Source organism: Camelina sativa, chromosome 9 (assembly GCF_030686135.1).
Source record: "Camelina sativa cultivar CO46 ecotype springtype chromosome 9, ASM3068613v1".
In the NCBI taxonomy this organism is placed as follows: domain Eukaryota; kingdom Viridiplantae; phylum Streptophyta; class Magnoliopsida; order Brassicales; family Brassicaceae; genus Camelina; species Camelina sativa.
The window spans coordinates 3,313,122-3,337,178 of NC_141888.1; the positions used below are offsets into that span (position 1 = coordinate 3,313,122).

At 32.2% G+C, this 24,057-nt stretch overlaps 3 protein-coding genes, 3 long non-coding RNA genes and 1 other non-coding gene across 8 annotated transcripts; 6 read left to right on the top strand and 1 right to left on the bottom strand.

The window, feature by feature from the left end:
* Positions 1-816: 816 nt before the first annotated feature.
* Positions 817-8,705, top strand: LOC104710311 (uncharacterized). The gene is made up of 23 exons (XR_015566828.1): positions 817-1,327; positions 1,475-1,850; positions 1,953-2,354; positions 2,442-2,505; positions 2,588-2,975; positions 3,063-4,709; positions 4,832-4,896; positions 4,988-5,057; positions 5,251-5,330; positions 5,460-5,692; positions 5,938-6,163; positions 6,255-6,331; positions 6,470-6,528; positions 6,617-6,735; positions 6,892-6,936; positions 7,159-7,224; positions 7,300-7,423; positions 7,519-7,571; positions 7,661-7,731; positions 7,823-7,846; positions 8,130-8,229; positions 8,330-8,476; positions 8,572-8,705. It is a non-coding gene; the product is annotated as an uncharacterized LOC104710311 (transcript).
* Positions 8,706-9,129: 424 nt separating this feature from the next.
* LOC147937660 (uncharacterized) lies at positions 9,130-11,668 on the top strand. Its single transcript, XR_015566832.1, has 8 exons — positions 9,130-9,217; positions 9,314-9,366; positions 9,831-9,920; positions 10,255-10,479; positions 10,572-10,664; positions 11,100-11,299; positions 11,362-11,432; positions 11,532-11,668. It is a non-coding gene; the product is annotated as an uncharacterized LOC147937660 (long non-coding RNA).
* A 33-nt stretch (positions 11,669-11,701) lies between these two features.
* Positions 11,702-14,510, top strand: LOC147937661 (uncharacterized). 2 transcript variants are annotated; one of them, XR_015566830.1, is made up of 11 exons: positions 11,702-11,840; positions 12,071-12,173; positions 12,643-12,716; positions 12,815-12,890; positions 12,953-13,032; positions 13,125-13,148; positions 13,381-13,632; positions 13,756-13,834; positions 13,925-14,089; positions 14,185-14,263; positions 14,378-14,510. It is a non-coding gene; the product is annotated as an uncharacterized LOC147937661 (long non-coding RNA). The 2 variants fall into 2 exon arrangements; XR_015566831.1 differs by lacking the exons at positions 13,756-13,834; positions 13,925-14,089; positions 14,185-14,263; positions 14,378-14,510 and having other exon boundaries at positions 12,643-12,736; positions 13,381-13,515.
* Positions 14,511-19,807: 5,297 nt separating this feature from the next.
* On the top strand, positions 19,808-20,470 carry LOC147937662 (defensin-like protein 295). Its single transcript, XM_010426889.3, has 2 exons — positions 19,808-20,003; positions 20,110-20,470. Exons 1-2 carry the CDS (start codon positions 19,955-19,957, stop codon positions 20,388-20,390), a joined length of 330 nt encoding a protein of 109 aa, XP_010425191.1. The 5' UTR covers positions 19,808-19,954; the 3' UTR covers positions 20,391-20,470.
* A 283-nt stretch (positions 20,471-20,753) lies between these two features.
* On the top strand, positions 20,754-21,341 carry LOC104710313 (defensin-like protein 296). Its single transcript, XM_010426890.2, has 2 exons — positions 20,754-20,860; positions 20,965-21,341. The coding sequence occupies exons 1-2, from the start codon at positions 20,812-20,814 to the stop codon at positions 21,246-21,248; spliced, it is 333 nt and encodes a 110-aa protein (XP_010425192.1). The 5' UTR covers positions 20,754-20,811; the 3' UTR covers positions 21,249-21,341.
* Positions 21,342-21,898: 557 nt separating this feature from the next.
* On the top strand, positions 21,899-22,352 carry LOC147937663 (uncharacterized). The gene is made up of 2 exons (XR_015567278.1): positions 21,899-21,978; positions 22,078-22,352. It is a non-coding gene; the product is annotated as an uncharacterized LOC147937663 (long non-coding RNA).
* Positions 22,353-22,915: 563 nt separating this feature from the next.
* LOC147937664 (uncharacterized) lies at positions 22,916-23,332 on the bottom strand. The gene has a single exon (XM_087465206.1). The coding sequence runs from the start codon at positions 23,330-23,332 to the stop codon at positions 22,916-22,918; it is 417 nt and encodes a 138-aa protein (XP_087321332.1).
* Positions 23,333-24,057: the final 725 nt, after the last annotated feature.

A 24,057-nucleotide genomic window follows, 5' to 3' on the forward strand; every position in this document is an offset into this window, starting at 1 on the left:
AGACAAAGGTAGAGCTCAATATCTGATGGAATTGATGACAATCTTGGTAAAACGTGTTTCTAGTCATGTAGGTTTGCACATGGACATGATTTCTAGTCATGTAGGTTTGCACATGAACATGAACATCTTAATGTCATTTTGGTTTTCAGGTAAAATTAATATTTATATCCAAAGTTTGTGTCTTTGTTTTGAAGGTTTATTGTGTTCTCTAATCAGAATCATATAATATTATGACGCATATCTCTTAGACACTGTTATCCTTATTTCAGGTCTATTGCAACGGACCTCTCCAATGGTTGTGCTTTTTATCTTCTCCCCAAGTATGTTATCTTCTCCTTTCTTCTTATGCAGTAGAAGATTAAATACTCTTAAGTGATCGTGTGAATCTAAAAGTGAAAAATGGTTTATATGGCGAAGGGTCAATTTATGAAACATCATTTGGCTTGTTTCACTTTTAGTGGTTCTGCCTAGTGATGTTTGCTTTCTTTTTTTGCTCTAACTTAGTAGCTGGAGAAGGATAAAAGTACTAGTCTCTAAGCATTTTGCATTAATTTTTTTCGTGTCAACGGGATTGTTTTTATTAACAAACAAGGTAGTGTTTCTGTAATTCTTTGTTCTAGATTATGTTAATCGCTCTCTATGGTATAATATTTATCACTTTTCTTTGTCAGACTGGAAACATTTTTAGGTTTTCTTGTCTCCACTAGAAGCAGTTTACTAGAGATGATTTCTTCAGGCTCAGTGAAAGAGCAATGTTCGTAGTGTGATAATTTTACCACTAGAAAATGTGATAAATCCAAATGGCAAGTGCTGCAGGTTTGGCGATTATTAAGTGCAGGACAAGCAGTGGAGTATAGAATCTTGGTGATGAGGCTATAAAGGGAAACTTGTAAGTATTGAGTGTTGGTGTCTATGTTTTTCAGCTATCATATAACTTTATTCCTTTTGTTTTGACAAGGTTATATATCTTTACTTAATTTACACTCTTAGTTTCGCTCATCCTTGTTATCTCATCTGTAGTATCCCATTTAGATTACATAAATTAACTTGGTGAAAGGGTAATTAATGATCATTGGATTTTGTTCAAGCTACTCATAACGTAAGTCTCGTATATTCTATATCCTTAACTTTTTTGGTTGCTTATATTCTTTCTTAATTCCTTGATGACCTTCTAGCTTCCTTGCATACATGTTTAATTTCTTTCTTAATTCCTTAATGAACTTCTTAATTCCTTCTGTTTTGATGAAAGGATTTTCTTGTTTTGTTTTCAACGAGACTTGATGGTATATCGCACGAAGACACGCATAGTAGTCTCGTCTCTTCTATGGTATCATATCTTCTTTTATGTTTCTTTTGTGTTCTGAATCTTTGTCCGGAATCGAATTTGATCGCATACTGTTCTGTTTTGTCTACTGATTCGTATACCTTTGGTCCTTTGTTATAATACCGGATTGTTTCTTTGTTAATATCTCAGGTTTCTCACGGGTCAAAATTTAAGGGGAGCAATACGTCCCAGGTTCCTTTGTTACTTACATATTCATGATTTTAATCTGCAGATTCAGTTTTCTGCCCAAGAAATGAAATAAACTCCATAGTTCTAATGCTCCATAGGATATAGAATAGAGAGGCATGTATGTAACGGTTCCTTTGGTTTGTCATCTTTCACTTTTAACATCAGTTAGGTAACAAAATCCCTTATGAGACCACTGTTAATAAGATGGCAATATGACTCAACTTGACACCTTCCTTTTGTAATATAACATGTACGGAAAAGGAGAAGACAATGATATCAGGGAAGGTTCTACACAGAAGAGCTTTCTCCATGAGAATTACAGTGGAAAAAAAGGCAGGTAAGTAATAGCCTTTCTTTCAACATTACTCAACTTGGTTAGTTTCACTTCCGCTGGTTCTAACTAGAGATTTTTGCTTCTTTTTTTTTTGTTTTGTTGCAGCCATTTGAGTCGGACGTCAAAAGCTAGTTTCAGCACTAAAAAATGCGTTCTAAAAATAATATCTTCTGTTTTTTTTTTTGTTTCTTGCAACTGCAAAAGTGAGAATATACTTAATAATTTTCTTGCCTTCTTTGACCGTGAAATTTTTATTTTGAAGGTCTAGTCATTTCCTCTCATAATCCAAGAGAAGAATATCTATGGTTCCCGCTTTTGGAACAATTTTCACCGTCCAGGTTTCCACTTTCAACTTTATCATTCTTAGAAATCTTTGTGCTACTATAAGATGATGAATTTCTGCTTTTTCCATTAAATTTTGTTAGTAAGTGTTCATGGTTTGGCAACCAATACAACATTTTCAGTAGAGAACGACATGATTTAGTAAGAGAAATATGAGTGGACAAGGTATTGTAAATTTGATGCTCTTGTTTTTTATATTATCAGATATTATCTCTGTCTCGACTTTAGTTGATAAATGTGCATTTTCAACAGGGGAACTATAGAAGAGAGTTTTCAACAAGTTTATGATCATTGATCTGAACATATGCAGTTTCAGGTATTTTTTATGGTAAAACATGGTTTTTGTCATGTAGGTTTGCACATGGACATGAATATATTAATGTCATTTTGGTTTTCAGGAAAAATTAATGCAGGACAAGAAGTTGAGAATAGATAGTATTGGTGATGAGGCTTACAAAGAGAACTTTGATTTATTAAGTGTTGGTGCCTAATAAGAAATGCTGCCTTGCGAGAGGTTAAACAATTTTTGAGGTCTTAAAGCTAATTTGTGCGGATAAATTGTTAGTACAGGTGGAAGAACTTTTCTGCTGATAATCGGAGAAGAGTGGAAGAACTTTTCTGCTGAACAAAAGAAAAGGTCTTGTCCCATATCAACTGTGTGAATCAATGAAACATTTAAAAAAATTGTAACCTATTTGCATATTATTGAACAAGGAGATATATATGGAAAGCAATGAAAGGCTGAAGGTAAAAGAAAAGCTTGCTCAACTGAAAGAATCACTCAAGGTAAGTAATACATACTTTATCTTTTCTTTGTATTCAAATTTTCGGGGCGTAGGATCCACTACAAGTTAGCTAATATCTATTTTCTAGATCATGTGAGCAGTGGTAGAAGTTTATGGAAGAACTTAATCTTGGAGTAAAATAAGACGATCAACCAGCCACGCACGAAATCCACTTGTAAGTTGTCTTTAGTTTTTAAATGTAACTATCCTCCCATTCCCAGGTATGTTTCATCTTTCTCTTCAGTTTAGAATTTCAAATTTTTTTCTCTTATAACTCGAAATTACCATCTCTTTTGTTTTTATGTAGTAACATATTTTATAGCTAATATACTTTCAGAATTCTATAGAGATTGAACAGGTGATAGACGGAAACACGGAGAATAATAATGTTATGGTCCTTGGTTCCTATAATAACATGATCTAGGTCGATCTCTTATATCTCTTAGCACATAGCATACATTTATGTTTAGTTTCTTGCATTCATGCATTTTTGCTTCCTTGATTTACAGCTTGATTCTTTACTTGCATCACTAACCGTGACTTCCTTGCTTAACTTGTGTTTGATTGTTTCTTTCACTAGTTGCATTTATGCATGGGTTGCTTCCTTTGATTCATTGCTTGGTTATTTACTTGCATCATTAATCGTCACTTCCTTGCTTAACTTGCGTTTGCTTGTTTCTTTCACTAGTTGCATTCATACATGGTTGCTTCCTTGATTCTTTACTTGCATGATTAACTGTCACTTCCTTGCTTAACTTGCGTTTGCTTGTTTCTTTCACTAGCTGCATTCATACATGGTTGCTTCCTTGATTCTTTACTTGCATGATTAACTGTCACTTCCTTGCTTAACTTGCGTTTGCTTGTTTCTTTCACTAGTTGCATTCATACATGGTTGCTTCCTTGATTCTTTACTTGCATGATTAACAGTCACTTCCTTGCTTAACTTGTGTTTGCTTGTTTCTTTCACTAGTTGCTTTCATGCTAGTTTAACTCATTTACTTAATGCTTTCTTTGTTTCTTGCTTTCTCATTTTCTCTGTTCATTTATTAACTTGTTTGCGTGCTTGCCTTTTGATTCTTTGTTTCCTTACTTCTTCCTTTCGTTATTTGGCTACATGATTATCTTGCTTCCATCTCTGTTTCTTTGATCTTTGTTTACTATATATATCATTCGTTGCTTAACTTGTTTGGATGTTTCCTTACTTAATTCTTTCATATTTTGCTTGCATGCTTGACTTATTTTCCCACTTTCCTCTTTGCTTGCTTCCACATGAGCTATTTTGCTCTTTTCATTGCGTGCTTCATTCCTTATTTCCCTTGTGCGTGCTTTCTTGTTTCCTTCTTACTCGCATACATACATTCATGGATATATGCATACATTCATAGACGAAAATATGTATGTATACTTGCATACTTCCTTGTTTACGTACATAATTGATTCGCTGTTTTTTTTTCTTATTTGATTCCTTGATTTCTTAATGTATGCTGCATCTCTCCGATGTAAATTGGTACCATAGGAAATCAATGTTATAAAATTTGATTATATATAAGTTAGATCTTTAGTCTTTTGTTATCTCTGTCTATTTCTATCATTAAGTTCTTGTATCGACTAGTATGATTTTGGCTATTATTGTTCTTGAGAGAGAAAATTATTTAAACTGAAAGATGGAAACGAACTGCAGGGTTCTCATGCTCCCTGATTCTTTGTTTAGCTTTTTGGGAGTCTATTCACTGAGGTAAACTCAAAGATCCATGAGTTGAAGTTAAAACTTGAGAAAGAAAAGTTGGCTATGTTGCTTGAATGGATTTCTGATCTCCCATGCTTAGTAGTCAGTAAATGGTTTTCTTACAAGATAAGATATAGATGGAAGCATGCCAATTAATTCTGCCCTTGACTTACAAACTGCAAACAAAACTTTGGAGGTCAGTACAAATGTCCCCAAGATGATATTTAACCCTTTATTGCTTACAAAGGTACAAGACTATAAGGAGCTGACATGATCCATATCTGCAGTGTGAGAATATCTTGAAGCTTCCAAGTTTGACGAGCTTCATCACAATCCATGAAAGATAAAGTTTAGAAGGTATTCTTTTGATTGCCCTTTGGTTCGGTGTCAACAAAATATTCTATCACTAGTAAAGTTGGAAATCATCATAACCGTTAAAGTATAATTACTACTTGGCAGACACTATATCCCTTATGAGATCACTGTTAATAAGATGGCAACATTACTTAACTTGACATCTTCCCTTTGTAATAACACATGTACGGAAAAGGAGAAAACAATGATATCAGGAGAGGTTCTACACAGAAGAGCTTGCTCAATTAGAAGAATCACTGGAAAAAAAGAAGGCAGGTAAGTAACAATATTGTTTGTAATTAAAGCTAATCATTCATTTTCTAAAATCTATAAGCATTAAAATGCAGAAGGTAATTTCACTGATGGTACACAATTTCATTTGTAAACTATTTTTGGATTTTGCAGCTTAAAGCACTGCAATCCGTAGCTAAGAAATATGAAGTTTTGGATAAAAGCTAAAAACTGGAGCAATAAACAAATTTGTTGAACATCATAGCTTTTTCATGGTCACATGTTCCTGTCTTGGTTTTAATGGTTTATGGATGTATGTCATCTTCTTGGTTTTTATGGTTTATTTTCAGGGATTGAGACTTTGTCGTTTACTTGCAACCAGATTCGGGATTACCTCATAGCACAAGGTTTGAGTACCAGGTTCCTAACTAGGCTTAGAAGCAAATATAAAGCCAGACCAATTGACATAAGCTAGACAAACGTAATCTAGAAATGAAGCTTTTTAAGTTTAGTTATTCTATTTTTTGTTCCTCAACTCTGAAGCACTCATGGATTTTCATAATTTAGCTTTGGCATGTAGTAGTATGAATTTACTAATTGTTCAAGGAAGTCATCTAAGGATTGTGACCATATTCCTGCTTTTGATCTGCAGATTCAGTTTTATGCCTAAGAAGATGAAATAAACTCCATGGTTCTAATGCTCTGTAAGTGTAGTTAGTTTGGCAGCTGAATCTTACCTCAATCCTTGTATATCTTTCTGGCAGTGTGTCCACTGAGGTAAAGGCAAAGATCTATGAGTTGAAATCAACACTTGAGAAAGATCTATGTTACTGCCTTGCTGGGATTGTTATTGTTGAAAGTCGAAGAGTTCAAAGGAGGTCTGAAAAAAAATCCCAAGGTGATATCTAAATATTTAGAAAGGAACAAGCAGCTGACATGATCCATATTTGCAATGGGAGTATCTTGTAGGTATGAAGTTGCCAAGTTTGAGGAGCTTCATCACAAATTTATGAAAGACAAACCAGATCATCTAGAGGGTCTAAAAGGTATCTTTTGATTGCCCTTGTCCTTTGGTTTTGTCCTCTCACCCTTACGATCAGTAGTGTAGGGTGCCACAAAGTTTTCATTCATTAGCTAAGTGGGATATTACTAGAAACTAATGAACATGTGTTTATGTTTAGCAGAAACTATTTCGAAAGTTACGTTTGAGGTGGACGAGGAGAAGCTCTATATGAGAACCTAAGTAAGCCAACAAAATCCTTATGAGACCACTGTTAGTAAGATGGCAACAGTTACTCACTTCCCCCTGTACAATCACATGTCTGGCAAAGAAAGGAGACCATGATATATGAATAGGAGAAGTTCTACAAAGTTGCTCAGTTGGAAGAATCACTAAAAGTCAGTAATAGCTTGAGTGGTAGATTAATTTTTATTCATTTGAAGCTAAAAGGTAAAAAAGGTCTCTACTGTTAAAGGGAAACTTGTAATTATTGAGTGTTGGTGTCAATGTCGTTTATGTTGTTCAGCTATCATATAACTCTGTTCCTTTTTTTTCTCTATTCCTTAATTTACTCTCTGAATTTGGCTCATCCTTGTTTTTTTGCAGCAAAGTTGAGATGCGTTAATGGGAGATGCAGACTGCAAATGATCTGTAAGTATAGTTAGTTTGACAGCTGAATCTTACCTCGATTATTATACTAGGTTCTTGTATTTCTTTCTTTATCTCGATTAGGTAAGTATAGTTAGGTAAGCTTATTATACGAGGTTCTTGTATTTCTCTCTTTATCTCGATTAGAAGGCTTTTAATAACATTGTTGAGTTCATGATTATATTTTAATAGAGAAGTTTGTAAGTTGGTGGTCTCCTCCTGCAGGTTGCAGAGATGAACGAAGAAAAATGGAAGAACTTGTCTGCGGAATAAAAGGATCCCTAAGAAAAGGTCTTGTGCCATATCAATTGCGTGAAGCTATGCAAATTTCAGAAACTAAATTTCTATCCTGTTTTCATATTACAGGTTACGTACATACATATTTTCTCTTTTCTTTGTATGCAAATTCTTGGGGCGTAAGATGGCAAAAATTCATTATGGAAACTTTGGCTGAGTGATAGATTTATATTTCTTCATTCTAAGCTAAAAGGTAAAAAAGTGTTTGAAGACTTTGAATATCACGAACATGGCCCTTTCATTGTACGCTATAGTATAATTGAATGATTGATTGCTTTCGATCTGCAGATTCAGTTTTCTGCCCAAGAAGATGAAACACAGTCCATTGTTCCTAATGCTCTGTAAGTTACAGCTGAATCTTACTTCAATTCTTGTATATCTTTCTGTTCTGGCAATGTGTCCACTGAGGTGAAGTCAACACTTGAGAAAGACGGAGGAGGAACTCGGAAAGCTTAAGGTGGAGCTATAAAAAAACTTCAAATTGTGAAGGTATTTCAAATCGTAAGTTACATCTTCGAAATTTGAACCTGAAGAACCTTAGGGGTATGTGTAATTGTTTATATACCGGATTATTTCTTTGTTAATATCTCAGGTTTCTCACGGGTCAAAATTTAAGGTTTGTTTTTAAACTTATTATCTAAGCTCTTTTCTTTCCTTTCATTTCATGGGTATAATTTTTGATTGAATTTTCTGACGAAAAACTGATTAGTTTGTTATGGGCAGCTGTCAAATAACTCTACTCCTGTTGTTTTAGATACTAGGAAGCAAAAGTTTAGGCTTCTATCGTGGACTGAGAACATGACCCTACGTCTCTTCATACTTAATTTACTCTCTTGAGTTTGTTCTTAGATGTTTTTTTTAACATGCATCTTTTGGGCTCAATAATCCTTGTGATGCAGAATAGCAGATGCTATTTGGGGGATTTGAAAGATTCCATTAGATAAATGATAGCTGTTGTCTGTGGATTCCACCAAGAGGTTTCACCGCAATAGCTATCAGGTACATTAAAAGCCTTAAGTTTTGATGTCTCTCTCATTTCTTTCCCTGCTAAATGTTTCAATTAAAATATTTAGCATAAATTCATGTATATATTCGTCAGGTCTGTTCTGTAGTGAAGGTCAGGTGGTATTACTTTTTATGGACTACAATGAGCCTTCTGTGTTCCATTTTGAGAGAGATTATTTTGTTGGTCGTGGATTGTAAGAACAATCATGCAAAACAGCCAAGACTCCATCTCTTTATAGAGGTCATAGTGTTTTTTGCTCTTTATTATCCCATTCAGATTCCAAGCTACATAAAATATCTTGGTGAAAGGATAATGATACAGTGAATATGTTTCAGGTCTAAAGTGAGGATTACTCATTCAAACAAAAGTGGTTGTTCAAAAAAAAAAAAAAAAAAAAAAAAAAAAAAAAAACTCATTCAAACAAAAGCGAATAAACCAGAATGAAGAAAGCTTGTTTCATATCAGGAAGATAAGTAATACATGTATATTGTATTAGACTCATGCATTTCGATTAGGAATGTTATGATTTTATTTGGATAGAGAAGTTTGTCAGTTTCTGGTCTCTCTTGCAGGAAGCTTTTGCAAGTTTAAACCCTACTCTTCTGTTTAATCTTGTACAAGGAGATATATGGGAGAATATAAAAGGCTGAAGGTAGACGAAGATAACAAAGAAGCTCTCTATATTCTCAATAAAGAGAAAACCGAAAATGTCAGTAAGGTTAGTAACTTACTTCACATGCCTTTAGACAGTAGTACGAAAATATTTTTTGTTAAGCACGTCAAGATAGACTAAGGTATCTCAATATCAGCTCAAGTGACCAATAAATCTCAAATCTTTACAGTTGAATCATATTTTAATTCTTGTATATCTTTCTCTTCTGGCAATGTGTCCACTGAGGTGACGTCAACACTTGAGAAAGAAAGACTATGTTACCGCCTTGCTGGGATGGATATTGTTGGAAGTCGAACAGTTCAAAGGAGGTCTGAACAAGATATCACAAGATGAGATTTAAATTTTTAGTCTGTAGAAAGGAACAAAGAGCTGACATGATTTGCTGTGTGAGTATCTTGTACTAGGATGAATTTATCCAAGTTTCAGGAGCTTCATTAACAAATTCATGAACTGAAAGGTATTCTTTCTATTGTCCTTTGGTTTTTTCCTCTCTCACCACTAAGATGAGTAGTGTACGGTACCACAAAGTTTTCTATTGTCCTTTGGATTTTACATGAAACTAATGAACATGTGTTTCTCCTTTCAGTCGAGGTATGTTTCTTCAATCTTTTGTTTTTCGAGTTATTTTATCTTTTCTTATTATGCAGTAGATGATCAATTAGGCTATATGTGATCAAACACCATTTGGATTGTTTCACTTTCGCTGGTTCTGACTAGTGATTTTTGCTTTCATTTTTGTTGTTGCAGCCATTCGAGTCCGACGTCAAAAGCTAGTTGCAACACTAAAAAGAATGCGTTCTAAATACAAACTTTTCACAAAATAATATCTTCTGTTTTTTTTTTCTTCTTGAAACTGCAAAATTGAGAATTTACTTGAATATTATTTTGCCTTCTCTGACAGGCGAAATTTTTATTTTGAAGGTGTAGTCATTTCCAATCTCTTTCACCCTCTCACAATCCAAGAGAAGAATATCTATGGTTCCCGCTTTTGGAACAATTTTCACCGTCCAGGTGTCCACTTTCAACTTGATTATTCTTAGAAATCTATAAGATGATGAATTTCTACTAGGAGCCTTTTTTATTTTATTTTCTGTGTGTCGAGTTAGTTGATAAATGTGCATTTTCAACAGGGGAACTATAGAAGAGAGTTTTCATCAAGTTCATGATCATTGATCAGAACATATACAGTTTCATGAATTTTTTATGGTCACGACAATCTTGGAAAAACCTTTTTTTAGTCATGTAGGCTTGCACATGGACATGAACAGATTAATGTTATTTTGGTTTTCAGCTAAAATTAATGCTCTTGTTCCTATCTAATCCGATCATCCATATTAAAGTGCAGGACAAAAAGTGGAGCATAGAGATTATTGGTGATGAGACTTACAAAGGGAAACTTCGATTTATTAAGTACTTCTTATAAGAAGTGCTGTCTTCCGAGAGGTTAAAATTTTTTTGAGGTAACTAATGTAAACTCTTATAGCTAATATGTGCGGATGAATTGTTAGTAGAGGCTGCAGAGATAAATTAGAGAAGAGTGAAAGAACTTTCCTGCTGAACAAAAGAAAAGGTCTTGTTCCATATCAACTGTGTGAATCAATGACACGTTAAAAAAAAAAAAAAAAAAAAAAAAAAAAAAACTAACCTGGTTCCAAATGAAAGGCAATGAAAGGCTGAAGGTAGAAGAAGCCATGAGCGAGACGAAGGGAACGAAGAAGCTCTCTCAATAAAGAGAAAATCGAAAATGTCACCAAGGTTAGTATCTCCCTCACATGTTTTTAGCCAGTAGTACAAAATCATTTTGGGGTCAGCCAGTCAGTAACGACGACACATGTTTCTTGCATAAGAAAGAGACGAGATAGGAAAAGGTAGCTCAATATCAGATTCAATGACGAATCAATCTAAAATCTTTTGCTAACATAATCAACGTTAGCAAAATAAGTCAACGTTACATGATCTTTTCTTATCGTTTTTGTGTATAAAAATAAGTCAACGTTACATGATCTTTTCTTATCGTTTGCTTTTTTAGTTCAGATATATAGACAATGTGGGTTGCTAACATAATTATCTTTGATCCAGATATGTCTTGGTGTCTGAGCATGTGAATAAGCATACCCAACTTTATCAGAAACTTGATGCCTCTAGTACTTATATCACTCTATCTCATGAAAAGCCTTTCTCTTTGGACAGGGAGAGAGATTGACAACCGTTCAGAGACATGAATCTAACTAGCAGTCGAAGTTGTGGAGTCAAAACAGCCGAGAGAAGCTTGGTAACATTAAGAATGAAAGGTTGATGCAGGGTGAGTGTAGTGGGAGAAGGATGCCAACAACTTGCTTCAAGATAAGCTTAAGGGACACTTAAATCGCGGATGCTGCTCCAGAAAAGTGGTAAAGCTTATTACTGAGAGAAGTACAAGACAATAAGGAGCTGACATGATCCATATTTGCAGTGTGAGAATATCTTGAAGAGTGAAGCTTCCAAGTTTGAATATCACAATCCATGAAAGAAAAAGTTTAGAAGGTATTATTTTGATTGCCCTTTGGTTTTGTCATCTTTGTCTTTTAATATCAGTAGTAAAGTTGGAAATCATCAAAACCGTTGAAGTATAATTACTAGCAGACACTATTTCCAACTAAGGAGGACAAGGAGAGACTCTATATGCGACAGGAACAACTAAGTAAGGTAATAAGACGACAATATTACTTAACTTGACATCTTCCCTTTGTAATATAACATGTATGGAAAAGGAGAAGACAATGATATCAGGAGAGGTTCTACACAGAAGAGCTTGCTCAATTAGAAGAATCTCTGGAAAAAGAAAGGCAGGTAAGTAATAGCATGATTAATGGAAGATTAATGTTTCTCTTTTCTTGAGAACGAAGCCTCTGATGAATGGAAGATTAATGTCTCTTCATATGACACTAAAAGGTAAAAGAACATGACCCTTTTATTCTCTTCTATTTTATAGTTTGAAATGAATGATTAATTACATTATAGCATGATCCACAACAAGTTACCTAATCTATCTGCCAATAACAATATTGTTTGTAATTAAAGCTAATCATTCATTTTTCTAAAATTTATAAGCATTAAAATGCATAGGGTAATTTCACTGATGGTACACAATTTCATTTGTAAACTATTTTTGGATTTTGCAGCTTAAAGCACTGCAATCCGTAGCTAAGAAATATGAAGTTTTGGATAAAAGCTAAAAACTGGAGCAATAAACAAATTCTGGAACATCATAGCTTTTTTTTCATGGTAAGATGTTCTTGTCTTTGTTTTAATGGTTTATGGATGTATGTCATCTTCTTTGTTTTTATGGTTTATCTTTAGGGATTGAGACTTTGCACTTACTTGCAACCAGATTCAGGATTACCTCATAGCACAAGGTTTGAGTACCAGATTCTTAATTAGAAGCAAATATAAAGCCAGACCAATTGAAATAAGCTAGACAAACGTATTCTAGAAATGAAGCTTGTTAAGTTTAGTTGTTCTATTTTTTGTTCCTCAACTCTGAAGACTCGGTGGATTTTCATAATTTAGCTTTGGGATGTATTAGTATGAATTTATTACTAATTGTTCGAGGAAGTCATCTAAGGATTTTGACCATATTCCTGCTATTGATCTGCAGATTCAGTTTTCTGCCTAAGAAGATGAAATAAACTCCGTAAGTATAGTTAATTTGACAGCTGAATGTTACCTCAATCCTTGTATATCTTTCTGGCAGTGTGTCCACTGAGGTAAAGGCAAAGATCTATGTTACTGCCTTGATGGGATTGTTATTGTTGAAAGTCGAAGGAGGTCTGAAAAAAAATCCCAAGGTGATATCTAAATATTTAGTATTTAGAAAGGAACAAGCAGCTGACATGATCCTTATTTGCAATGGGAGTATTTTGTAGGTATTTGTTGCCAAGTTTGAGGAGCTTCATCAAAAATTTATGAAAGACAAACCAGATCATCTAGAGGGTCTAAAAGGTATCTTTCGATTGTCCTTGTCCTTTGGTTTTGTCCTCTCACCCTTACGATCAGTAGTGTAGGGTGCCACAAAGGTGAAGCTATAAAAAAACTTAAGGTGGAGCTATAAAAAAAACTTCAAATTGTGAAGATATTTCAAATCGTAAGTTACATCTTGGAAAATTTGAACTTGAAGAACCTTAGGGGTCTGTGTAATTGTTTATATACTTGATTATTTCTTTGTTAATATCTCAGGTTTCTCACGGGTCAACATTTAAGGTTTGTTTTTAAACTTATTATCTAATCTCTTTTCTTTCTTTTTATTTCATGGTTATAATTTTTGATTGAATTTTCTGACGAAAAACTTATCAGAGGCATTTATGTAACAATATAAATTTCTTAGTTTGTTTTTCTAGTATACAGTTCAGAATAACTTAGATAGTTTATTTTGTTTAAGCTTCTTTATGTATGTTATGGTCAACTGTCAAATAACTCTACTCCTGTTGTTTAGATACTAGGAAGCAAAGGTTTAGGCTTCTATCGTGGACTGAGAACATGACCCTAAAAGATAAGATTAACTCTACTCCTGTTGTTTAGATACTTAGATAGTTTATTTTGTTTTTTTTAACATGCATCTTTTGGGGCTCAACAATCCTTGTGATGCAGAATAGCAGATGCCATTTTGGGAATTTGAAAGATTCCATTAGATAAATGATAGCTATTGCCTGTGGATTCCACCAAGAGGTTTGACGATAGCTATCAGGTACATTAAAAGCCTTAAATTTTGATGTCTCTCTCATTTCTTTCCCTGCTAAATGTTTCATCCTCTATATACAAAACATTGTTACTAGATTGGCGCAGAACTAAATTGTTTCTATGACTGTAGATTTGATAGCCTTTGTTGGTCGATATGCTGCTGCTGGAAAAATAACCCATTTGGCCTTGGAAGAAAATCTCATGGCTTAGTAAGTTTGTAGATACTCAATGCTCTATGTTTTTCATGTATATCTTCTCAATTAAAATATTTAGCATAAATTCATGTATATATTTGTCAGGTCTGTTCTGTAGTGAAGGTCAGGTGGTGTTACTTTTTATGGACTCCAGTGAGTCTGCTGACTCCAGTGAGTCTGCTGTGTTCCATTTCGAGAGAGATTATTTTGTTGGTCATGGATTGTAAGAACAATCATGCAAAACAGCCAAGTCTCCATCTCTTTATAGAGGTCATAGTGTTTTTTCCTCTTTATTATCCCATTCAGATTCAAATCTACATAAAATAACTTGGTGAAAGGATAATGATACAGTGAATATGTTTCAGGTCTAAAGTGAGGATTACTCATTTAAACAAAAGCGAAAAAACCAGAATGAAGAAAGCTTGTTTCATGTTAGGAAGATAAGTAATACATATATATTATATTAGACTCATGCATTTCGATTAGGAGTCTTCTGTTAACAATGTTATGATTTTATTTGGATTGAGAAGTTTGTCAGTTTCTGGTCTCCTCTTGCAGGAAGCTTTTGCAAGTTTAAACACCCGCTCTTCTGTTTAATCTTGAACAAGGAGATATATGGGAGAATATAAAAGGCTGAAGGTAGACGAAGATAACAAAGAAGCTCTCTAAATTCTCAATAAAGAGAAAACCGAAATTGTCACTAAGGTTGGTAACTTACTTCACATGCCTTTAGACAGTAGTACGAAAATATTTTTTGTTAAGCATGTCAAGATAGACTAAGATATCTCAATATCAGCTCAAGTGACCAATAAATCTCAAATCTTTTCAGTTGTTCTTTGTTTTAAAAATAAGTCAATTACATGATTTTTCCTTATCGTTTGGCTTGGTCCATAGATATTGACAATGTGGGTTACAATCATAATTATCTTTGATTTAGATATGTCTTGGAGTCTGAGCATGTGAAGAAACATGCCTAACCAATAAATCTTAAATCTTTGCAGTTGTTCTTAAATTTAAAAATAAGTCAATTACATGATTTTTCCTTATCGTTTGGCTTGGTTCTGAAGAACCTTAGGGATCCGTGTGATTATTACCCGAAACTAATGAACATGTGTTTCTGCTTGCTAGACACTATTTCAAAGTTTGAGGTGGACAAGGAGAAGCTCTATATATGATATGAGCAACTAAGTAAGCCAACAAACTCCTTTAGAGACCATACTCACTTACCCCTGTAGAATAGCATGCACGCAAAAAAAAGAGGTGACAAGATACCTGAATAGGGGAGGATCTACAAAGAAAAGATTGCCCAGTTGGAAGAATCACTCAAGGTAAGTAATAAGCTACATTATTTCATTTGTATATTTTTTTGGATTTTGCAGCCTACACCACTGCAATCCGTAGCTAAGAAAAGACAAAAACTGGAGCAAGAAACAGATTTATGGAAAAGCATCAAAGTCAATAAAAAAAAATGTTTGTGTCTTGGTTTTGATGGTTTATATTGTGTTCTCTAATCAGAATCATTTAATGACGCATACCCCTCTAATCAGAATCCTTCTTTCAGGTGTATTGCAGCGGAGCTCTCCAAGTGAAAATGGCGATGGGTCAATTTATGAAAACTGATCAAACACCATTTGGCTTGTTTCACTTTCACTGGTTCTAACTAAAGATTTTTTCTCTTTTTGGTTGCAGGCACTCGAGTGTTCGACGTTGAAAGCTAGTTGCAGCTCTAAAGAAAATGCCGTTCTAAATACAAACTTTTCACAAAATAGTTTTTTTTTTTCTTGCTTTCTTTGACAGTGAATTTTTTATATTTTGAAGGTCTAGTCATTGCCAATCTCTTTCACCCTCTCACATTCCAAGAGAAGAATATCTATGGTTCCTGCTTTTGGAAAAAATTTCACCGTCCAGGTTTCCACTTTCAACTTTATCATTCTTAGAAATCTTTGTGCTACTATAAGATGATGAATTTATGCTGTTTCCGTTAAATTTTGTTAGCAAGTCTACATGGTTTGGCAACCCATACATGATTTGGTAAGAGAATTGTGAGTGAATCAAGGTATTGTTTGATAAATGTGCATATGCAGAGTTTTCATCAAGTTCATGACCATTGATCATAACATATGCAGTTTCAGGTATTTTTTCCATTGCAGTTGTAGAATTGATGGTCACGACATGAACATATTAATGTCATTTTGGTTTTCAGGTAAATTTAATGCTCTAGTCTGATCATCCATATTAAGTGCAGGACAAGAAGTGGAGCATAGTGTCGGTGATGAGACTATAAAGGTGGATACTTGTAATTATTAAGTGTTGGTGTCTATGCTGTTGTTTTTTGTGGACTTGCAGGGTTCAATTAAGGAACTACAAAAGTCTGATGCGTTCCTTGTTGAGAGAGATTATCAGTTTCGAGAAGTCATGGTGTTTTCTCCTCTGTAGTATCTCATTCAGATTTCAAGGTAAGAGAGAAAACGTGAACTGGATATGAGTCAAAAGAAAGGATAGGGCCTTCGTTTTGATCTCCGGAGTTATCTTTTAGTTTTTAAAGTTTTATTAACTTGTTTGTGTGCTTGCCTTTTGATTCTTTGTTTCCTTACTTCTTCCTTTCGTTATTTGGCTACATGCTTATCTTGTTTCCTTCTCTGTTTCTTTGATTTTTGTTTACTATATCATTTGTTGCTTAACTTGTTTGTATGTTTCCTTACTTCTTTCATTTTTTGCTTGCATGCTTGACTTATTTTCCCACTTTCCTCTTTGCTTTCTTCACTTAATTCATTTTTTGCTTCCATGCTTTTTTCGCTCTTTTTATTGTGTGCTTTCTTGTTTCCTTATTACTTGCATACATACATTCATGGATACATCATACATTTATAGACGAAAATATGTATGTACACTTGCATACTTCCTTGTACACGTACATAATTGATTTGTTTTCCTGTTTTGATTCCTTGATTTCTTAATATATGTGGATCTCCGATGTGAATTGGTACCATAGGAAATCAATGTTTTAAAATTTTGATTATACGTTATACATTAAATAATTTTTTCGTAAACATACCATTATTTAAATTATACATATATATAAATAAATAAGTACATAAATAAATACTGCATATAATTATATAAACAGGGAATTATATATATATAATAAGACTTTCCAAAATGTTATTATTTTAATATTTAAGGACAATCTACATGATTTATAAATAAACTTATTAATTAATTTTAATGAAATAAAAAATGGATTATATATTATAGATAAAACCATTTACATCATTCCAAAATCTACGCATATTGAGTTTTTTGATATTATGTTATATAACTTAGGAAATAATTTGTGTAGTTTTGAAATGCATGTAATATCCATTTATATAATGTAATTTGTTATATTAATATATGCTAAGTTTAGCCGTACTTATTTAAACTTGTGATAATTATAACTTTAAGTTTGTGCATGCCATTTTCACAAATCCTCTATATATTAAAAGAGAAGCATTTTGTTGAAAATGCTGATGTGTCGTCACCAGAGCAATTTAGATATTTAATTGTAGTTAAACATCTCAAGATAAACATACTTACAAAAATAAGCTTTTTGATTTAAATGTGTCATTACAATATATAAGGAAATGTTTATTTCATTATTATTTACATAAATATGTCATTAGAATATCTCCTATATATTAAAAGAGAAATATTTTGTTGAATATGTTGATGTGTCGTCATTAGAGTAATTTGGAGATTTAATTGTAGTTAAATATCTCAAGATAAACATATTTACAAAAACAAGCTTTTTGATTTAAATGTATCATTAAAATATATAAGGAAATGTTTATTTCATCCTACTATATTAATTGGGAAGTACAAATATGAAACTAAACTTAAAATGTGTAAAAAATTATATTTAATTGCCATATAATTAATTAATTAATTAAGTAAATATAATTAATTAAAAACGAAAATTGGGTAAACATAAAATAAAATAAATTGTAGAAAAGTAAAAAAAAATCTATTAGAATCAGAACTAATTCATTTTTTTTTTTTTAAAATTAACAGCTAAGATTCTAAAAATCTAATCGAATAAAATATATATAACCACAAATTTTATCAAAAAAACATTTACAGCACGGATTAATTTTTTTCTCAAAAATCTAATCGTAAAATATATAACAGTTCCGTTTAACGGCTTAGATTTTAAACATCAATAAATAAATAAATAAAAGATATTGATATAGTATCTTATTTATTTAAAAAAAGTTATATTTTTTTTAGCCACACCGTTCTTTAGGATAATAAAATTAAGTTAAAATTTAAATATATTCAATGCTTGAAAATGCTTATTCAAAGAGGTTTTTCAGAACTTTTAATAGCTATGTTTAATTGTTTTTTTACATGTTAGTTATATATTTTTACTTACTTCACAACTATAGCAAGAATTGCGTTTAATTGACAAAGGTTTAAACAATTTTATTCATTACATGCAAGTATTTTATTGACAGGTTTTCAATAAACATTTTTAAAATACAAAAAATTTAATATAAACAAACCGAATTTTTAATCACAAACCATTATAAATAACATAATAACAAATTAAATTTATTACAAATTTTCAGTAAAAAGAAGTTCAGCTCGCGGTTTACCGTATTATTTAATTATCATATTTTATAACGTAAGACTTAATTATCTGTTAAATATGCCATTAGAATATATATAGGTGAGGTTTCTATCTATTAGTTTTAAAAAACGTAAGACTTGATTATCTGTTAAAACCATAAAATATAATTCATTATTTAATTATCATATTTTATAACATATTTAATTATTATTAAGTAAATTACATTTCATAAACTATTAAAAACTTATTCATCTATTTAACTATTTGAAATGCAAACTTATTCTCCGATTTAAAAAAAAAATCTGATGACTATTCAAGTATATTTAAAAAAATAATTATCACAATAAACTTAAAAATAAATTACATTTCATAAACAATTTTAAATTTTTTCACCAAATTAAATTTTTGAAAAACAAAAATATGTCTCCTATTTAAAAATTTCAATGACTATTCAAATATATTTAAAATTTTCTCATAAATAACTACCATAATAATCATAAAATAAAATATTGACTTTTTAATAATTTAATAATAATATGATTCAAAGATATTAACATGATATTGAATTTTTTGAAAACCCTAGACATTTATTTTTTCTTATAAATTTTCACCGCTACTATATTTTTTTAATTATTATTTACCATTTTATACCTTTTCTCATGGTTTTTTTTTTAACTTAGGATGAGTTTAATTTTATTAGTCTAAAACATTGTCTTATCAATTTAATGGCATATCAATGTAGATAATAATGTGAAATATAAAATATATGAATTTTATTTTTAAATTCATTTCCACATTTCACGGGTGAAATATATTTTTACAATAAATGATTAAATGCAAATTTGAATAAAGCAAAAAAGAATATGAATAAAACTTTGTGACACTTTAGATCTAAAATAATAATTTTACTTCTAATGAATTTATTTGAATCGATTTATGTCGCATATAGTGCGGGTTGTTACCTAGTAAATTCTTTAATATTACATCGTTTGTAGTAAAATTTTAGAACATTACAGTGACGTGACCTTAGTGCAGTGGCAGGAAGTAAGTCCGATTGTATAAGGCACCATCACATCCAAGTTCGAGTCCCGGTTCCTACGAACGTAGGAATTTGGCTAATGGACCGGCCGGTCCAATGGTTGACAAAAAAAAAAAATTAGAACATTACAGACAAATAATTAATGTCTCTAACAATAGACAACTATCTTTATAACTGAATTAATACATGAAATCCCAACATTATTAGTTTTGAGTAAAAAATATATCTCCCTCTCCTTAAATAATAGGATATTATTCCCCTTATTCTTAGAGGAAAAGTAATTCAAAATAAGAATTCAAGAATGAATATAATAAACTAACTAAATATATTTACATTTCGACTCATAGATGTTAAATACAGAATTTTTATTAAATGCCGAAGATTCGAATGTTAAAAGATTTCTAAAAAAATCTTAACTTTCAAAGAGACTATAAATACAAAAGGTCTATAGCCATCTTTGATAATACACTAAGACATACACTACGAAATGGCATCAAAAATCACATCCTTCTTCCTCATTGCTCTCGTTATCGCTAGTAAGCCTCTATAATCTCCCTAACATGAATTTTATGTAGGCATACTTATTGATTTGAAATTTAAAACAATATAACATATGTGGTTTTGTGGTCCGGTGTCCATAAGGTGCAATGATGGTGACTATGCCGACGACAGTAGAAGCTCAAATCTTTCTTCCTTGCAGAACAACGGTAGATTGTGATTACCTTCACTGCTCAAGCGGGACAGCTCTATGTGTAAACAGACAATGCCAATGTACGACTCATCAAACAAAACTCGACAACTTAAAGAAGATGGACCATGCTAAGAAGTGCAAGTTGACTAAAGATTGTGATCCTCGTATGAGATTTACATGTGTCTCCGGTTCTTATATGTGTTTTGATGGCCTATGCATTTGTACCAATTGACTGCACGTGTTTTAAACATTGCATACTTCTATATTTTGTTTGATTTTATTATAGTTAAAACATTGCAAGCTTCTTTTTTCTAAGTATATGAAGATTACATATTCATAATGATTATATATCTTCAAAAATATTTTAATCATAAATTTTTTATACTAAATTAAATAATAAATAAATAAAATCGTTAATAATATCTTTTAAAAAATATTTGAATTATTAGTAAATTTATGATTATATACCTGTACGATACAATAATCATTAATAAATTTAAGATAAAATCCTTATTTTCGATTATATACCTTTTAAAATATTTTATGATTACATCCCTTTTAAAAAAGAATCGGTTGACATTAAATTATGGTATTTCAAATAAACTATAATAAATAGTAGATGTTTACATAGGCTATAGCCATAAAATTAAGAAATGGCTTCAAAGATCACAATCTTCTCCCTGCTTGCTCTCGTCGTCGCTTGTAAGTCTCTCTATTCTCTCTAACAAGCCTTTTGTTTAAGCAGAATTATTGGATTTGAAGTTTGAACATGACATGCATTTTCCTGGTCCTGTGTAATTCATTAGATACAATGATGGTGAGTATTCCGATAGCAGAAGCTGAGCTTGTTTTTCCTTGCAAAACAATATATGATTGTGAAAACCTTCCTTGCTCGGGTAGGCCATCTCAATGTATAAAGGGACAATGCAAATGCACCGTTCCATTGGCTCATCAAGCAAAACTCGATAATCTAAGAACAATGGATGGTGCTAAGACATGCAAGCTGACGAGTGATTGTGATCCTCGTATGAAATATTCTTGTCCATCGGGATCTTATATGTGTGTTAATGGCTTTTGTACTTGTATCTAATCTTAATATATTATGCATATTTCTTGCTTTTACCATCGCTGGGATGATTTTCTCAATGATGTAATAACATATTTCAGAAAAGGTTTCAATTGAGTTATCATGATTTCATGTTTAGAAAGACAAAGATTGAAGAGTTTTAGATCGCAATTAATCAATCCTTGGTCAAGTCAACTATTGGGCTAAGGGGGTTTTCACCACCTCAATTTTATAGATCTCATTTTCTGCAAAGAGAAAAATTTTAAAAATCATTATAAAGGGTATTGTGATTTATCTTACTATCTTAGTATTATGTGACATATTTACAATAAAAATGGTAGACAACCAAATTGGACTGTCATTTGTAATTAAAAAAATTATTCCCCAATTATGACTAACTATTTGATAAATTTATATGGCATCGTAATTGAAAACAGAGGCAATTCTTTTGTAAAAAGATTTTTTTTATTGATGAACAAAGTTAACATTCAAACAAACAAAAAACCATAAATACGGTATTAAAAAGTAAAGAATCATCCACATTTTGACTAAACATAGATTCAGTGCCAATATTTTTATTGAATACTATTGAAAATCATTGACCGAAAGATTTTCAAATTAAATTACCAAATTTCTAAGAGACTATAAATGAATAGCAAAATGGGTGTCTTTGTCTTTCATATACATTTAAAAGATAATTGAAAAATGGCATCAAAAATCACATTCTTGTTCCTTACTGCCCTCCTCGTCGCTTGTAAGTCCTTTAAATCTGTCTAACCATACATATTGATATTGGATTTGAAATTCGAACATAACATATGGTCTTTTTATCTATATATGTGCATCATATTAGGTGCAGTAATGGTAAGTATCCCGACAGTGGAAGCTCAGATTAGCCTTCCTTGCAAAACAAAAAAAGATTGTGAATACCTTCATTGCTCGAGCGGGACACCTCTATGTGTAAGGGGACAATGCACATGTACCATTGCATCGGCTCATCAAGCGAAGGTTGACAACTTATAGACAATAAAATATGCTAAGACGAAGTGCAAGTTGACTGATACATACTTGTTTTTACTATCTTCGAATGATTTTCTCAATTAATGATAATAATAATATTTGCAGAAAGAGTTTTAATTGTGGTTGTCATTAAGGACAACTATTGCTTTATAGGCATTTTTTCAACGCAAAAGAAATCGTTAGAGAAGAATCTAAAACTAGACAAATGAAATCGTTAGTTATTAGATAATTTTTAATTTTCAATTTGAATGAGATCTTAACAATTTCCGCTATGTCTTTCTTGTGATTTCTTGTTTCAATTTCCGGAGGCGGAATAAACATAAAATTACTGAAACAAATAATCCCAAGAAAATGTAATCAAGTTTTATGTTTAAGCTAAAAGAACTCGTGAGATATGTAAGAGAGTATCCCTGCAGTCGCAAGAGATAACGAGAAGATGAGAAAACGAGATGTGCACTTTGAAGTCATGATCTTCTGGTAAATAATGTACTATATTATATAGTCTATATATAAGTGAATTTACATCCACAGATTGTTCATTAGCTTTTTTTTTTTTTCTTTGCGGTCAAAGTTCCTTTCTTTCTTATCCACCAATATATTCATTATATAAAAAACTTGGTACAATAGTTTTGACGTGCATCGGCTATTACATTGTTTTTCCTACTAATAGCTCAGAAATGGTGAAAACCATTAGCCAAAGCAAGTATGTCATCCAAATATGCTTGAATTTCAGCAATGTCAGCTGGTGCTTGACTCTTTTCCCGAGCTTGTTCCAAATATTTGTATAGGATTAATGAATCTCCCCAAAAGGTAGTTGAGCGAAAATCCAGGCGCTTGAGATGAAGTATGGCTTTCCTTAGAGCAATAGCTTCTGCCTCAAGAGGTGAGTTTGTAGGTTCTATTGCTGTGAAACCTCTAAGAATGCATCTTCCTTGAGCGTTGTGGAGAGACCATCCAACTCCAGCTTTGTTGTTAGCATCAACCCAAGAGCCATCTATATAACAATAGAAATGATAAGGTTGATTTGAGATGTCATTGTGTGTGTATCTGGCCAGCCCTTCTTTTCTTAGATGTGCATCCTGGTGCATTGTAATGCTATTAGCCTCCTTTCATAATTTGTGATCCATTAACGCTTGGCTTATAATGTTTGGAATGGCCAATTTCTTGCTGTTAAAAATGAGATCATTAGGAGCTTTCCAAATACGCCAGCCAATGAGAGGGAATATATAGTCTCTTGGGCATTCCGCATCTCTAATAGATAAAAGGTATTGAATGATTTCACAAAGAGAGTGTTTTTGATCAAACTGACCTGCTTGAGTGCGGATTGGTGATTGGTGATAGTTCCCATATTTTCTTTGCTATTCTGCAATGAAAAGGGAGATGTATTGATATATCATGGTTTTTAGGTGTTTTTAGCCATGATATAAGTTTTAAATATAGAGTCTTCTTGGTATTTTTAGAGTCTTTTGAGTTTTTATAAGATTTAACATGGATGGGAGCATAATAGAGCTAAATAAGAAGATTTGGAGCTTAATCAAGCATTGAGGCTGAGCTGCTGAAGTTGGGAGACATTTTTAGAAGAGTGCATCGATCGACACAACATAAGCATCGATCGATGCTATGCCAAAGTCAAAATCGGAAGTTTTCCTCATAAGTTTTGAAGATTTACAAAGCTGCCCCAATGTTTTCCCTATTTGCATCATTAGTCCCTGGCCGTGTTTTAGGAATATAAATAGGATTTTTAGGTCATTGTTTAGACTAAGCTTTATTTTTCCCTGCAACTTTTGAGAGCAAAACCCTGTGAGAGATTTTT